General features: G+C 59.8%; 5 protein-coding genes across 5 annotated transcripts; 3 read left to right on the top strand and 2 right to left on the bottom strand.

Annotated features, from left to right (window-relative positions):
- GGTG_05353 (hypothetical protein) lies at positions 1-2,320 on the bottom strand. The gene is made up of 2 exons (XM_009223154.1): positions 1,753-2,320; positions 1-1,678 (listed from the first exon to the last, which is right to left on the bottom strand). The coding sequence occupies exons 1-2, from the start codon at positions 1,821-1,823 to the stop codon at positions 910-912; spliced, it is 840 nt and encodes a 279-aa protein (XP_009221418.1). The 5' UTR covers positions 1,824-2,320; the 3' UTR covers positions 1-909.
- A 12-nt stretch (positions 2,321-2,332) lies between these two features.
- On the bottom strand, positions 2,333-3,071 carry GGTG_05352 (hypothetical protein; the record flags this gene model as incomplete). Its single annotated transcript, XM_009223153.1, has 1 exon — positions 2,333-3,071. One exon carries the CDS (start codon positions 3,069-3,071, stop codon positions 2,505-2,507), a length of 567 nt encoding a protein of 188 aa, XP_009221417.1. The 3' UTR covers positions 2,333-2,504.
- On the top strand, positions 3,005-6,370 carry GGTG_05351 (hypothetical protein). Its single transcript, XM_009223152.1, has one exon. It carries the CDS (start codon positions 4,497-4,499, stop codon positions 5,565-5,567), a length of 1,071 nt encoding a protein of 356 aa, XP_009221416.1. The 5' UTR covers positions 3,005-4,496; the 3' UTR covers positions 5,568-6,370.
- GGTG_05350 (hypothetical protein) lies at positions 6,319-10,412 on the top strand. Its single transcript, XM_009223151.1, has 2 exons — positions 6,319-9,450; positions 9,534-10,412. The coding sequence occupies exons 1-2, from the start codon at positions 7,294-7,296 to the stop codon at positions 9,789-9,791; spliced, it is 2,415 nt and encodes an 804-aa protein (XP_009221415.1). The 5' UTR covers positions 6,319-7,293; the 3' UTR covers positions 9,792-10,412.
- A 926-nt stretch (positions 10,413-11,338) lies between these two features.
- GGTG_05349 (26S proteasome non-ATPase regulatory subunit 3) lies at positions 11,339-14,314 on the top strand. Its single transcript, XM_009223150.1, has 3 exons — positions 11,339-12,068; positions 12,157-13,487; positions 13,567-14,314. Exons 1-3 carry the CDS (start codon positions 11,813-11,815, stop codon positions 13,708-13,710), a joined length of 1,731 nt encoding a protein of 576 aa, XP_009221414.1. The 5' UTR covers positions 11,339-11,812; the 3' UTR covers positions 13,711-14,314.
- The last annotated feature ends 1,036 nt before the right edge of the window (positions 14,315-15,350 follow it).

Here is a 15,350-nt window from a genome sequence, read left to right as displayed (position 1 = left end):
CACACACACACACACACACCCACCCCACCCCACCCCCCCCCACTTCAGTGCTACATAGGCAAGAAGCGGCTCGAAAAGGCCATCGAGCTCTACAAAAAGACAACCCCAGGAGGCGCCGACGACAAGTTCACCGTGACGTGGCACCCCTTCTACCTGGACCCGACGCTGCCGCCCACGTCGCGGCCGCTCGAGGAGGTCATGGCGCGCAAGTTCGGGTCCGTCGAGCGGGTGCGCGCCATCCACGAGCGCATGACGGCCACGGGCCGGCAAGAGGGCATCGACTTCACGTGGCAGGGGCGGGTCGGCAACACGCGCGACTCGCACCGGCTGGTGCAGCTGGCGCGGGCCAAGGGCGGGCCGTCCGAGGAGGGGGTGGCGCGGGCGCAGGACCGGCTCATCGGCTCGCTGTTCCGCGCCTACTTCGAGGAGGGCGCCGACATCACGAGCGCCGACGCGCTGGTGGCGGCGGCCGAGCGCGGCGGGCTGGACGCGGCCGAGGCGCGCGCGTGGCTGGAGCAGGGCAAAGGCGGCGCCGAGGTGGACGAGGAGGTCGAGAGGGCCTACCAGCGGGGCGTGCACGGGGTGCCGCACTTCATCATCAACGACGACGTCGAGGTCAGCGGCGCCCAGGAGGCCGGCACCTTCCTGGCCGAGCTGGTGCGCGCCAAGAAGGCGGCCGAGGGCAAGGGGGCAAAGGGGGCGTCGGCGGCGTCGGCGGACCCGTCCATGACCTGCTAAAGTAGAATCTGTGCGATATGTCGCTTTCCGTCACCTTTTTTTCACCTCCTCTCCCGAGCGATTTGTCGGTCCAGGGGTATCATGTGAGCTCTTCTCATTTCATCCCAAGATTTCATCGTAAGATTTCGTGGTTGTGTGCTCGGAAGCAAAGCGCCGTCGTCGTCGCCGCAGTCACATGTGGAGCAGCCCACCGAGGTCCTTGTCCATGGTGCGTAGCCTCGCCTGGAGTTCCCTCTTCTTCCTGTCCAGCTCCCGGACCCCTTCTTCCTCCCGCCTGAGGTCGTCTTCGGTCATGCCGTCGTCTCCCCCAGCGGCCGCACCATCCTCCTCCTTCTCCTCCTCCTCGCCCGCCTTGTCGTCGTCGTAGTCGTCGGCATAATGATCCCTATTCATGCGGGCCAGACGCTCGGCCTGCTCGGCGACGCGGGCCTCGTAGTACGCGAGCGTGTTGTTCTGGTGGGCGTGCCTCCGCCGCAGCTCGGGGATGCGGTCCAGCGCCCCCGGCAGCGGGTAGACTTGACACAGCTTCTCGGCGCCGCGCAAGAGCACCTCGATGTCGACCTCGCCGTCAGCGCCGCGGGGGCCGCCGCGGCCGGCCCGGGTTATCTGGCTGTGCAGGTCCCCGCCGAGCACGGCGGCCACGGCGGTGTTACGCCGGGAGCCCCCGGCCGAACGACCGCCGGTCCCGGGGGGAGGGCCGGTGGTCACCTCGCCTGCGGCGACGTTGAAGACGGTCTGGCGGCGCTTCTTGCCCGTGTTGCCTGCCAAGTCGTCCGCATCTGCGGGTTCGGGGTTGGCCGGTTTCTGCGGCTGCTGTGGCTGGGGCGGGGGCGGAGGAACGGAGAAGAGGGCGCGCTCGTGGGCTTCGGTGTCGCGGATCAGGGAGGTGATGTCGTGGGTCGACAGGAGGGCGTTGGTGAAGATGCGTGGTGGAGGGAAGCTGCAAGACAGCTGTTAGTCTCAGCATATGATTGGGCACTCATGTCCAGTGGTCTGTCCAGTGGTGCTGCTTACGGCAGACTATCGATGCCCTGGCACGAGATGGCGATTTGCTCGAGGTGGGCAGCAAGCAGTGATGCCGACATTGTGCCCGGCAGGCCGCGCCGTCCGCCCGCCGTGGCTGTTAATTGACGTGTCCGGGCTGCTGCGGAAATTTGTCGCGGGCCTCAGCGAGGTGGTATCAGACCGCTATCAGATAAATGTCTAGGTAGCCTTTGTCGACAACAGTAGTGGTGTTTCTGGCGGGGCCGAGTGACTTGATCCTCGAGACGCGTCGCGGTCCGTCACTGCCCAAAGGTGATTTGATGGGTGAGGGGTCCATCAATTCGCCCGCTGGCTTCACCGGCCCCATCCACCATACGAGCAGACCGTGCGAGCAGAGGTGGGATGCGGGGCCTTGTTCTGGTGGGGGTCTCAGCTAGCCCGTTCAGCTCCAATGGAAGAAGCCCCTGTTCTAGATACCTTGGAGATTGGTATTTGATACCTCCAGTCTCAGCAACTTGCCGAACCGGTATCTACCATCCTTGGCTGAATAAAAGATGCTGTAAATAGAAAAATGCATGTCTCACTTTGCAAAAATCGCCTTCCACCGCATTCCAGAAGCCTGTTTCGATTCGGCAGTCTGCTAGATCCCCACAAATTTCCACGCACACAACCTGAGGCGCATTCTTCACCCACCTCAGTCTATTTTTTTTCCTCGCCACCCTGTGGTTTGCGCGGTTTAAAGGTCTCATTGGGCACGACGCTGCGTGCGCGTTGCTACCTCGTCATGCCGGTCCGAGTTTTCTTGCTCGATGCCGCCGCGTCGTGGCCGCTGATACGCCTGACTGCTGCAGCCGGAGTGGTACCCAGTGGTGCTCCCGTCCTGTTGGCTGCCACCACGACACCACAGCGGCACGCGCCATGCACCCTGCGTGTCCGTGTTGCCGTTCCAATTTCCAATCTAGCTGAGCCGAAGGACCACTCCAGCCCAGTCCTTCCTCGGCGCCCGGAGCCCGTCTCTTGCCTGCCACACGCTCGCCGTTGCACAGAGCGTCCCGTCGTCCCCCTTCACCACCACGGCTCGGCGACGAGCCATTGGCGTGCTCCCCGTGCGCGAGCCTGACCGTCGCTGTGTTCGCTGTGTTCGCCGTGTTCGCTGTATTTCCTCCAGGGTGCAACGACGCGGGGGGCTCGAGTCGCGACGCCAGCAGCATTGCTGCCCAAGCTGCCGTTCCGGTCCTTTCCTCTGCCTCCGAGTCCCGGCTTCGATAGGCTACTGTAGCCCGCTGTCCCCTCCAGGCCGGCTCCGCACAACAGCAGACGGCGCGCTGCCACGGGTTTCCTGGCGCCATGCTGTCCCTTCCCGGCGACCCGCCCACTCGCTTTAGCACGCCTGGGTGAAATGCTTCGAGGTCGCATGTACCTGACTTGGACCCAAGGTATAAGACCTTTTTGCGCTCCGCTTTCCCATCCCTTGCCCGCTCCCAGTCTTTCTCCCGACCGCATTCCTGCTTGTCAAAGGGGTTTGCTCAACAAGGATCGCCGGGGCAAGCAGCTCTCTCCCAGGAACCAGTTCCGCCGGTTATTATTTTCAAAAATTTCTAGGCCACTCTCTATTGACAACCTGATTGCCAGCCTCCATCCCGGAATCCGGCAAGGATATTCTCTACACCTATCCGTCTGCCTCTCTGTCCACCTTTCAAGGTGCATTCATAAATGCTCTGCCCGCCCTTCTCTCCAGACTGGTCCTACCTACCGGTACACAGCATCCCTCCCGCCGTCTCTAGGCTGTGTCTGCAACCCCCAAAGTTGTGGTTTGCTCCGTGCGTCACCACCGCAGCCTAAGCGAGTGCACCTAGTCTTCAGTCTTGCACTCCGTCTCCCCAAAATCCCACCCACGAGACCCGTTTATTCGTGGGCTCGCCTGTCGGTCGACCCCCTCTTAGTTCGTCCGTCAGCTTCGCGCACGCCGTGGTTCCAAAAGAGCGGGAAATCCTGACCAACCATCCGTCGACACAGCGGCGAGCGGCGCACATCATTTGCTCAACAGACCGACTACCTTGCACGCTTCTGAGCTTGCTGAGGTCCTCTGGCCGTCCCGTCCACCGCCCGTTTTCTTTGCATGTTTGGTTTCCGCTGCCCACGCGGTGCTCCCCATTCTCGTGTCTGCCCGCCCAGGGACCAGGACCACCCCTGCCACGGCACCCTGACCGCCGCTGTCATACATACCGCACCCACCCGCCTTCTATTTCTCTGCCCGCGCTGCTCCAATAATTCCAATCGGCACCGGGTCTTTATTCCCTCACCCCTGGCTCACCGGCCTCGCCTGGGCCAACGCCGACCGCCTCTCTCCCTGGCTGGCGCATTCTTCTCCTGACTGGGGTGCCCTGGAGATCGGAGGGGACTGCTCTGTGCACGAAATCCTGCACCTCCATCACCTTACAGCATTATCATGACCACTTATCGAAGCTCATTGCACTCTCCTCGTTGGAGGTTCATACTCGGGTTGCTCTCGCCTTGATATCACCCTCGCCACTGTCGTGATCCCGCCGCCGTTGTCACACCTTGGGGGAAAAAAAAATTATAAACTCTACCCCCACATAACCGCCCCAATCCCCGGTTGCCCAGATCGATCAGCTGAGATCCTGGGGAATCCCTCACCGGCTCCCGAATCCATCCTCGCCGATTGATTTCGGCAACAACTACGGGCAGGTTGGCCCTTCCTACCACCACGCCACACCACCCTCCGTCTCGGCATCCAAGACTTTGCCGCAAATATGCCGCGCAAGTCGGCGCCGAGCAAGATGAAGAAGAAGGTCGCCTCCGAAGGCCACGGCCCAGCTGGCCCGACCTCACCGCCCCAGACCCCAAGGTCTTCCTCTCCACCGTCCAAGGAGAACGGCGGCCGGGCCAAGGGAGGCTCGCCCGTCGCCCAGAAGCACCAGGAAAAGCGGGGACGGCTGCCCTCTCGGCAGCGCTTCGGCACCCACCCCGCTGCAGGGAATGGCTTTTCCTTCAGCGACTATCATCCCGACTCGTTCCGGCGCGAGCAGCTGTCGCCCCGCTCCTCCGCCCCGTCCTCCTATGATGATTCCGACGACGAGTCGTCGAGCAGCGACAGCCCCCCTCGCTCCCACAGCTCCACCGAGTCAATCAAGCCCAGCGTTCGGTCGCCCCGGCGCAAGACCCCCGTCCAAGACGATGCCCGTCGCCGAGCCCAGCCTGTACGCCCGCCGCGCCCGCCACCGACCGCCGCCAAGGCTCCCTTCGTTGCCACGCGCATCATAGTCGAGGCGACCTTCGAGGTGTACGAGCTCGACGGCAGCGACGATGGGCAGTACGCCATCATCCGACCCGACGTGATAGAGTACGCCGAGTCCGAGCGCAGCCGATCACGCTCTCGGCCAAGGCAAGACCATGTTGATCGCAAGATCGCATCCGACTTCCGCGCCCTCGTGTTTTCGTCGTCGTCCGAGGACGAGGACGAGGACGAGTATATGAAACACGTCCAGAGGATGCGCGAGGAGAAGCGGCGCAAGCGCATGAGCTCCGGCAGTATCGGCAAGCGCACCATCAGCGAGCGCGGCAGCGATAGCGACCGCGAGGACCTCCTGTTCCAGGGCTACATCAACGCCGCCGGCCACCAAGAGTCGGGCGAGATGCGCCGCATGCGCAGGAGGCTGGGCAACCGTCACAGCCTGCATTTTCAGGATCCGCCGCCGCCCAGAATCGACGAGCTGGAAGAGCCGGACTCGGGCGAGGAGATCCTGGACCTCGACGACAGCGAGCTCCTTGCGCGAGAGCTGCCCTTTTACGACTACGTTAGCATGGAGATCGACTCATCTTGATCTGTGTCCTCCAGAGACACGGAAACACAGATCTCCAACCTTTTTTTCGTGGCCCTTCACTTTTAATGGAGGACCTCGCGATGATGACATGGGACGCAAATGTCGACCACGCGCACCTCGTGCCCAGAATCAATGGGCGATGGGGTTTACCACATCAAATACGTTATGCACGGCGTTTGCAGTCTAGATCCAAGAGGAGCGCTCCAAATGGTTTTCGTGCACCGCCTGCCCACCTCTACCCTGTCCGCCACGGGAGAAGGGTTTCCTGCCTGTTCTATATCTGCCTTCTTTTCCACTGCTCCCATCTTGGCCAAAAAAAACCCATGGACCCGGCATGATTTACGACTTTACGACAGAACATATGACACCTTAGTTGAAAAATAAGACTGCCCAAGACGGACGCAAAGGCATAGAGGCTTCTCAAGCGTGGCTACTTGTATCGTTCTTGCTCTCGGTTTCACCTTGCATGTTCGCGTTCCCGTGTTGGCTTTGTATGATTTTTTTTTCCTGAGCATGTTTTTACAACCTTACTGTGATCTACTCGTTGCTTATCGATTCAGGGGCGGGGAAAACTAAACGGCCATTCGTTGCCTTTCTACCCATTGGCGAGTATCGGATCAGTCAATGGGCATTGTGAAAGGGGAGATAGACAAAATGTGCATTGCTCTGCGGATTGCATTGAGCCGCCAGTTAGCATGCCCTACTTTGATAGCATAGCTTCAGGGACTTGTTGCCGCAAGCATGTCGTTTTGCGTCGTTGTAATATCTATAGCGATTTGCTGAAGTATTTACATATTGTGCACAATGTGTCCTTGTCAATTTTCAATTTTTTCACTGTCATTGCCGGGCTACCGACGATTTGATCGTTTCAACAACACATGAGATGTGATAGCGCGCCATGCAAAAACATGGACAAAGAGGGTCCTTCTGTCGGTTGATGCAGAGTTCATCAGATGCGTCAGCCGTGGCGTGTAACGAGCTACAGCAGACTGTAAATAAAAGTAAACTCACCGGGAAAAGGCTGCAAAATCTCAAACACTCTTTCCCCCTTCTTTTTTTCCTTGGGGTCTCTCCCGACTTTCCTTTTCCTGCCAACTCATACAACAACCTAGACACGCCCAAGCCGCCGCCAAGGCTGACTTACATAATCATTTCGGTTGGTCGAAAATCCAACCGCCCGTCACACAGCACTCAGCGCTCGGTCCAAGCAGCCTGCCTTTCCAGACCGTCAACCACCAGCCACGCCGCCATCTCGACCGCCGCGGCACCGATTGAACCGTCAGGGGCAGATTGCAGGTGCCGGATCGCACCACCAACTCGGCGACACGCGCGTTTCCAACCTCATCCCCGCGACCGCGACACGCACCCCCCTCCCCGGACCTAGAGCGCACACCAGAGCCTCAGGGCCATCCGCTGACGTGTGTGCTGGGCTCCTCGTCGCTTGTATAACATTGCCTAAAGTACTATTGCTTTCATTGCATTCGCCACGGCCAACGCCCCTTTAACCGAGATACCCATCTGCCCGCCGACACCTGCCCGCAGACACCTGCCCGGCTCGCCTTTACTACTCCCAGCCCCCCAGGCCGCCCGAGCGCGACGAAACGGAAATCCATACTCGTCCAAGCCCGCGCCGACATCCTTCCTGCGACCCCTACGCCACCCAAGTTCTTGAAAGAAGGAAAGGGACGGAAAGACGACGGGGAAAACGCGGCCACCGCTCGCAAGAATGAACCAACATGGCGCCCAGCAGGGCCAGCCGGCGCCCGGCCCGCCGCAGAACCCCCCCATGTACCGGCCCGAGCAGATGCTCGGCCTGACCGTCCTTAGGCAGGAGGATAAGGAGAAGTACGAGAAGGGACTGCGCCAGCTGTGGAACCTGTTCGAGTCGGAGCCCGAGGGGTCTCCCAGCAAGCTGCAGGCCAAGAAGAAGATCCAGGATTTCGGCCTGATGCTGCACACGAAGCTGCGCAACATTCGGCAGCAACAACAGCAAGCCCAAGCCCAGGCTCAGGCCCAAGCTCAAGGTCAGGGGCAGAATCCAGGGCAAGCTCAACAGCAAGCCCAGCTGCAGCAGCAGGCCCAACTCCAGGCACAGCAGCAGGCACAGCAGCAGGCACAGCAGCAGGCCCAACAACATGCCCAACAGCAACAACAGATGCAGAACCGACAGAACATGCAGGGGCAGCAACCGCAGTTACAGCAGCAACAGATGTCTCCGAACCAGCAGCGCGTCGGAGCTACGCAGGCGGTTCCCGGTGCCGGTCCTGGAGTGGCTGCCCCTGCACAGCAGGGAGCGCCGGCGCAGGCGGCCAACGGCGCAATGCGCATCCCCGATAGCATCATCGCGCACGTCAGCAAGATGTCGTTCCATTGTCATTCCAGCATCTTGGAGAAGGGGCCCGAATTTGTGAACAAGTGGCGACAAGACATGAAGAAGAAGTACGCAAACGCGCTATGGCAGATGGAGCAAGCAAACTTGACGCTCAAGAAGATCGACCAGACCATCAAGGACCGCAAAGAGAAGAACAACCCGCTGTCCGCTGACGAGACGAAGATCTTCACGGAACGCAGGACAAAGTGCGAAGCCTCTTACCAAGAAGCAAGTCGCTACGTGACAAGCTTTAGGAGACAGCAGGAGATGTTCGAGCAACAGCAGCGGGCAGCGGCCGGCCAGCAGACTGCTGCCGGCGCGGGGGCGAATCCTGGTGCTGCGGGAACTCCGGCCCGGATGCCGCAGGGGCAGCCGGCCGCAGGGCAGCAGCCGGGGCAAGCCGTGACGATGCAGAACGTCCAGGCAAACATCAATGGCGCCTTTGAGGCCGCCAAGAACCAGCAGATGACAGGCATGGGACGGGGTGGTCTGCCCGGAGGCGTCGGCGCCCAGGGCCCTCAACCGCCTTTGCCCCAGCAGCAGCAACAGCAGCAGCAGCAGCAACCGCAGCAGCCCCAGGCTCACCCGCCGCTCAACCCGGGCGCGCCTGCTGGATCCCCGATGGCCCAGGCGCCACCGCCACTGCCTGGTCAGCAGCATATCAAGCTGGAGCCCGGGACCCAGCAACAGCACCCACCGCCCCACCCCCCACCCGTCAACACGGCCCTCACGGCTGCCGCGGCGGCGCAGGGCATCCCGTCATCGGCTGGCGCGCCCACGCAAAACCAGGCCCGCGGGCTCCACACGCCCCAGTCCGCGACTCCTACCACGACCCAGCCACGGCCACTTACCCATGCAGCTGCCGTCAACCTTGCCAGCCGCCACAGCTCTTCGACCTCGGTCCCGACCTTGACGCCGCAACAGCAGCAGCAAGCCCAACAACAGCAGCAGCAGGCTCAGCAGCAAGCCCAACAACAGCAGGCTCAGCAACAAGCACAGCAGCAACAAGCACAACAACAGCATCAACAACAACAACAGCAGATGCAGCAACAGGCAGCCCTCGGCGCCAACGGTATCGGAACGCCAACTGCGACTAGCGCCGGCGGCGTCATTGGCACTGTGCCTCCGCAGCAGCAGCCCGCGCCGCACCAACAGCAACAGCAGAACGGCGCAGGTCATCCGCACGCGCATCCGAGCCACCAACAAGGGCCGCCGCCGCACCGACACCCGATCGCCAAGCAGCTTCCCGAAAAGCTCCAGCAGACGCCGCAGGCAGTCGCCATGACGGGCGGATTGGGACCTGGCCGCCCGACTATGACAGGCGGAGGTGCAATCCCCGGTGGTGTACTTAATCAGCCGGTCCTGACCAAGCATCAGCCCGGAACTATAGTGTCCGAGGCGGACGGAGACCGGGTGTTGAGCAAGAAGAAGCTCGACGAGCTCGTGAGGCAGGTCTGTGGAGGCACGGCCGAGAGCCTGGACGGCAATATCCTGACTCCCGAGGTCGAGGAGGTGAGTTTTACACGGTTGATTGCCTGCTCGATTTTGAGTTAGACCTGCAGACGTCTGACTAACATATGCCCGCTGCGGCTCAGTCCGTCCTCAACCTGGCCGACTCGTTCGTCGACCACGTGCTACACACGGCCTGCCGCAACGCCAAGGAGCGCGGGTCCAAGGTGCTCGAGATCCGCGACATCCAGCTCGTGTTGGAGCGCACCTACAACATCCGCATCCCCGGCTACTCGGCCGACGAGCTGCGCACGGTGCGCAAGGTCCAGCCGTCGGCCGCGTGGATCTCCAAGATGAGCGCCGTGCAGGCCGCAAAGGTGATGCCCGGTAAGGATGGCATGTGAGAGGGACCGACTCGGGTGGAAACCTTGTCATCCGATTTGATTTCCTAAACTGCATCCCGCCTAGTTAGACAGCCACTTACACTTTTTCCTCCTTTCTTCTCTTTTCCCTTTTTTTTTTTTTTTGCCGTCAAGATTTCAAAACCCTTCTACGCATGATACCGAGGAGGCGAACCGGCGTTTGGGCTACGGGTGGTTATGGAAAGCGTGAGGGATCACAATCGGGGCAGTCCTTCCGCTCTTCTCTGTTTATTATTTATTATTTGGTGCTCCCTTCTCCGTACGTTCGGGGAAAATGGTTAATGAATGGTGGTGGTCTTGATTACTACTCATCCTCGGCTTGTTCGCTTCATATGTGAACCTTCCCAGCAGCTGAAGAACTGGGGTTCGACGTGTAATTCATACGTACCAAAGTACCTAGTTAGTGAGGGCGTTCTCAAAGCGGCTGCATGCATTGGTGGGGTTGTGTCTTGAGCTCCTTGTCCCCTTGTGATGCCGGGAGGAGCAGTTCGCCAGCCTAAGTCCCGAGGTGGTTGCTATTGGATGCGGCTCCAAATGGCAGTTCCTCATTAGGCAACGTCACCCCTCCACGGCGGCAGAACTTAGAGCTTCCATTGCCCAGCCAGTCCTGTCGGTACTTTGTATTTCTTATCGCCTTCATCTTCGCCGTATATCGTTTTTATTGCAATCATGTGGTAGAGAAACCTGCTCTTGCAATTCACACAGGGCCTCGCATGAATTGACCTTGGTGACAACATCCCCATCTCCATGTTTCTATGCGGAGCGCGACATCGGTAGCGCGCGCTAAATGGCTCAGATATGTCCCATTGGATAGACGGTACAAGGCTGCACTCTGTTTTGTGTGCATGGGTACCAGGCATCAGATACCGCGTCGCCAGTATTAAACCCGAACAATCATCTGCTGCCCGCCCACTGCGTCGTCCTATATGCCCGAATAGCAGTCTTGCTTCCAACAGCTCACAGCAGCAAACCGGGTGGTCGAACGGGTGAAAACCGTGGCGAAAAGAAGTCACAACCGTCTTCCACGGGTGAGGGCCAGGAAACCCCAAGCTCGCTGATTCGAATCCGTCCAGTGACGGCGATTTTAGAGCTAGCAAAAACCGCAAGTTGCTGGGTTTTCGTAACGATGCTGTTTCACGACGGCAGCGTGAGCTTTTTTGCCTTTTCTTTTTCTATTTTATTTGTTCATATTTTCGTGGGATGCAATGAGAATTGCCGTGACAGGGGTTCGTATTTGTGGTGTGAAGGCGGCACGACGGCTGCTGTTGAGCCGCCGCACTTGGGGTCTGCCTGGGCTTCAACTATCAGAATCCACCAGCGTCCATTCCATCAGCCAGCCCGCCAGGCAGCATCAACAACGTCACGCAGTTGTGCGTGCTGTGGGTCCGCCAAGCAGCTGTCGGCAGATTCAATGTACCTGGTACTGCCAGCTGCGGTGTGTTGCTCACTCTATCCCGGGTACACAGCTACCTCAAGCGTCCCCACAGCCCGAGAGCTCACTGGCCCAGCTGGCCCACGCCCAAAAGCAATCGCCGCCGCTCAATCTCCCAAAAGCCGGGTGCGTCTGGCAATCTTTGTGAGAACGAAAGCCCAACGACGACAAAGCAGCCCATCCCGCGGACACGCCCGCAGCCCTCAACGCCATCAAGCCCACCGCCGGACCGTCGGCGTTGCTTTCCCAGAGCCCGACCGCATCGAGCAGGCGGCGCCAGCATCGTCCAACCCCGTTTGCTGAAACCCCGGAACCTAGTTTTTCCTGACTTTTGCGTTGGGTGGCCACGAGTTCCCGTTCCCCTGCCATAATCACGAGCGCGCGCTTCCGCAAGAGAGTTTGGGCGCCTGCAAAACCCACAACCTCGCTCGCCCTCCGACCGACGGCCCTTTCCCCGCGCCGCAGCAACGCCGGCCACGCACCCAGCGCCACTCCCCAGCGCCCTTTCCTACCCCCCGGTCAGATTCCTTGACTGTTTCAGAAACCCACGCCAGTACTCGCACACAAAGCCATGCCTGGCAAAACCCCCAACGGGAAGGAGCCCGTCGAGAGCGAGAGCCGCAAGAACCAAGATGTCGATATGAAGGACGAGTCATCACGAAAGACGAAAGGCAAGAAGCTCAAGGAGGGCGACGAAGAGATGACCGTTGTTGTCCCGCCATCCAAGTCCAAGACCTCCCCGTCCGGCAACGCCGACGAGGACGTTGATATGGACGACTCGGCCAAGGATGATGATAACGGTGATGTCAAGTCTGATCCCGTCGCAGGTAAGCAATCGTGCCACGCGCGCTATCCTCTTCACTACCATAGCTGCCATTATCATTGCTCGCACGATGCTGACGACGAAGGGTGCAGATATCAAGAGCAACTTCGCGCTGCTTGAAAAGGCCGTTGCCCATTTCGATGCCCGCTTCTCCCTGCGCGCCCTGCGCTCCATCTCTTCCCTCCGCAAGCGCCTGACCTCCGACATCATCGCCCAAGCCATTGTCGAGACCTTCCCGGCCACGGTCGTTTCGGGCAATGCTGCCAAGCAGCTCCTGCTGAGCATCGGGAAGGAGGGTCTGCAGCTCAGGCGCCAACCGGGGTCCGAGATGGAGATCGATGGTGAGCCCCGGGGCCAGGCTAAGAGCAACACGTCCAAGAAGGAGGCCAAGGAGATCATCCCGGAGATCGACATCTTCATTGGCATCCTGATCCAGGTCTTCCTCTACGACTCGAAGCAGGTTCAGCGCGGAGCCGAGTTCTCGCAATACCTGTGCGACCGCATCCACTCGCTCAACCGCCGCACCCTCGACTCGCTGTCCGCCAAGGTCTACTTTTACTACTCGCTCTTCTTTGAGCGCCTCGCACCACTCCCCCCCTCGCCGCAGTCGCCCATCGTCTCTATCCGCCCCACCCTGCTCGCTGCTCTCCGGACTGCGGTTCTGCGCAAGGATATCGACACACAGGCTTCTGTCATCGTGCTCCTGCTCCGAAACTACCTACTGACGTCGCACATCTCCCAAGCCGACCTCTTGGTGTCGCACACACAGTTCCCCGAGAATGCCGCCAACAACCAGGTCGCCCGTTATCTTTACTACCTGGGGCGCATCCGAGCCATTCAGCTGCGGTACACGGAGGCGCACGAGCACCTGACGGCGGCGACACGCAAGGCTCCGAGCTCCCACTGCGCCGTTGGCTTCTCGCAGACGGCCACCAAGCTGCTCCTGGTAGTTGAGCTGCTCATGGGCGACATTCCGGACCGTGCCACGTTCCGGCAGCCAACTCTGGAGCAGGCGCTGCACCCGTACTTTTTGCTCGTTCAGGCAGTTCGGGTGGGCAACCTCGAGGACTTCGAAACGCTGATTGCGGACAACGCCGACGTGTTCCGCAAGGACTGCACATACACGTTGATCCTCCGGCTGCGGCAGAATGTCATCCGGACGGGTATCCGCATGATGTCGCTGTCGTACAGCCGCATCTCGCTTCGCGACATTTGCATCCGGCTCCATCTTGGTAGCGAGGAGTCGGCCGAGTACATTGTCGCCAAGGCAATCAGGGACGGCGTGATTGAGGCCACGCTGGACCGCGAGCGCGGCTTCATGAGGAGCAAGGAGATTGGTGATGTTTACGCCACGCGGGAGCCCGGCGAGGCATTCCACGACCGTATCCGGGCCTGCCTGGCACTCCATGATGAGAGCGTAAAGGTATGCTACTCGCGTTGCTTTGGACTGACACCCGTTCCTATATGACCAGAACACCAACTGACCTCGAATATTGCGACAGGCAATGCGCTTCCCCATGAATCAGCACCGCCTTGAGCTCAAGAATGCACAGGAAGCTCGCGAGCGGGAGCGGGAGATGGCCAAGGAGATCCAGGAGGGCGACCTTGACGAAGACGACCTCGGAGGGGAGTACGAGGGCATGTAATATCTCTAGTTTCCATGACTTTGCTGTGCGAAACCTTTACTCCCGTGTATTTTATCATATCATCAGCCTGGTCTTCATGTGCTTCGTGTCGTCCAGCCTGGGCCACGAGGAGGAGCATGTTGGCGTTTACGTACGTCCCCAATGTCCCAGGGGCTCCTCTGGTGTCCATGCTGGCCGGGGCGCGTGGGGCAAGGGACGTCAGTAATGGAGATGGGGTAAGCTTCCTGGGAGCAAGCTAATGCGGGGCTCTTTTTTACCCTCGTTGCTCAAGTGGATAGAGAAGGGCATATAGGCGGGCGGTATAGAGTCTAGTCTTTCCTTCAGCATGGGCTACAGCACGGTTCCCTGCCCTTGACATCGGGCTTACTTATCACTGTTCATTGTACAGTTTATGCGGTTTGCCGAGCTCGAAGATAAGGCAGGTTGGGCGAACTTTTATTTGTCTCGAGATCAAGACGGCGGGACTTGGAATAAGTCTCCCTTCTTTATCAGAATTGCCCTACATCCAAAGTGGGTTGCGCGTGTTCTCCAGGCGCCAATAACACGACCAAAAATGTATATATAAGTACCATGTGGTTTCCCAAAGCGAACCGGAAAGAAGTTGAACCTTTTGCTTCCACAATTCACCTGGGCGGGCGGTACGGGAACTCGCGCCACGTAAAGCAAGCTCCAACGTCGACACCTTTTTTTGGAGAGCGGGCACGTGAGCGGGCGCGCACAGGAACCTTACGGTCAAGAAGTCGGGCGCGTGCTGCTGGGCAGGCCAGCTTACATGTAGGTGAACACAAGGTTGCGGCCGCCACGTGCTGGGGGCGGGTCGCTTCAATATGTAGGTGATGTTTAGGGGGGGAACGGACGGATGGACGGACGGACGTGCCAGTCATGACTGCAGACTGACGACAGAGCGGGAACGTATGGGTTTGCCTGGGTCTGTTGCTTGCAGGGAATGCCTACATAGCGATAGCGGTTCGCCGACCGCTACAGACCGAGCATGACAAGGACGGGGTGGGAGAAAACGAAACGAACAGAGGAAACAGAGACGGCCGAAGCGGTTCATTGTTCTACTGACTACTCATCTCTGGGAGAGGGAAACACGGGGCCCGCCTCGCTTGCGCCGAAGGGCTCGATCAGGACCGCGCGTCTAATAACACGGTGCTTGGCGCGAGTGCTGGTCCACAACGCTGATGGGCTGGGCTGTAGGAGTCGAGACCGGAGTTAGGCGACGGTAGCCTGGACTCGGACAAACCACCCATCGGGCGGGGGGAGAGAAGACGACGAGATGCATCGTGTCAGAACGATGGCCGATTGTTGGATACACGGGGGCGGAGGGGGTCGGTGGGTGAAACGTCATGCTGGGTGCAGGTGCCGTTCGGTTCGTCAAGGCCTGTCGCGGGTGCCTCGAGGTGCGTTTACGTCATTGGCTGAAGGGCGCTTGGTTGTTGAGGCTTTGGCTGCCGAGGCGACGGCTTTTTTTTTTGTTTCTTTGTATGTGTATTTTTGGCTAGGCGTCCAGCTTCCTGATTGAGCTTACCCCAAAACAAAAAGGAAGAAAGGGCGCTGCACGCCAATCCCGCGTCCCGCAGAGGTGGGGCTGCCAGCTGAGGTTCCAGCTTTTCTCCCAATGGGCCGGTCAATTAAGA

This window comes from Gaeumannomyces tritici (assembly GCF_000145635.1).
Source record: "Gaeumannomyces tritici R3-111a-1 unplaced genomic scaffold supercont2.3, whole genome shotgun sequence".
NCBI classification, from domain to species: Eukaryota; Fungi; Ascomycota; class Sordariomycetes; order Magnaporthales; family Magnaporthaceae; genus Gaeumannomyces; species Gaeumannomyces tritici.
The sequence above is the reverse complement of the archived record's forward strand: the minus strand, read 5'-3'. Positions and strand labels throughout refer to the sequence as shown.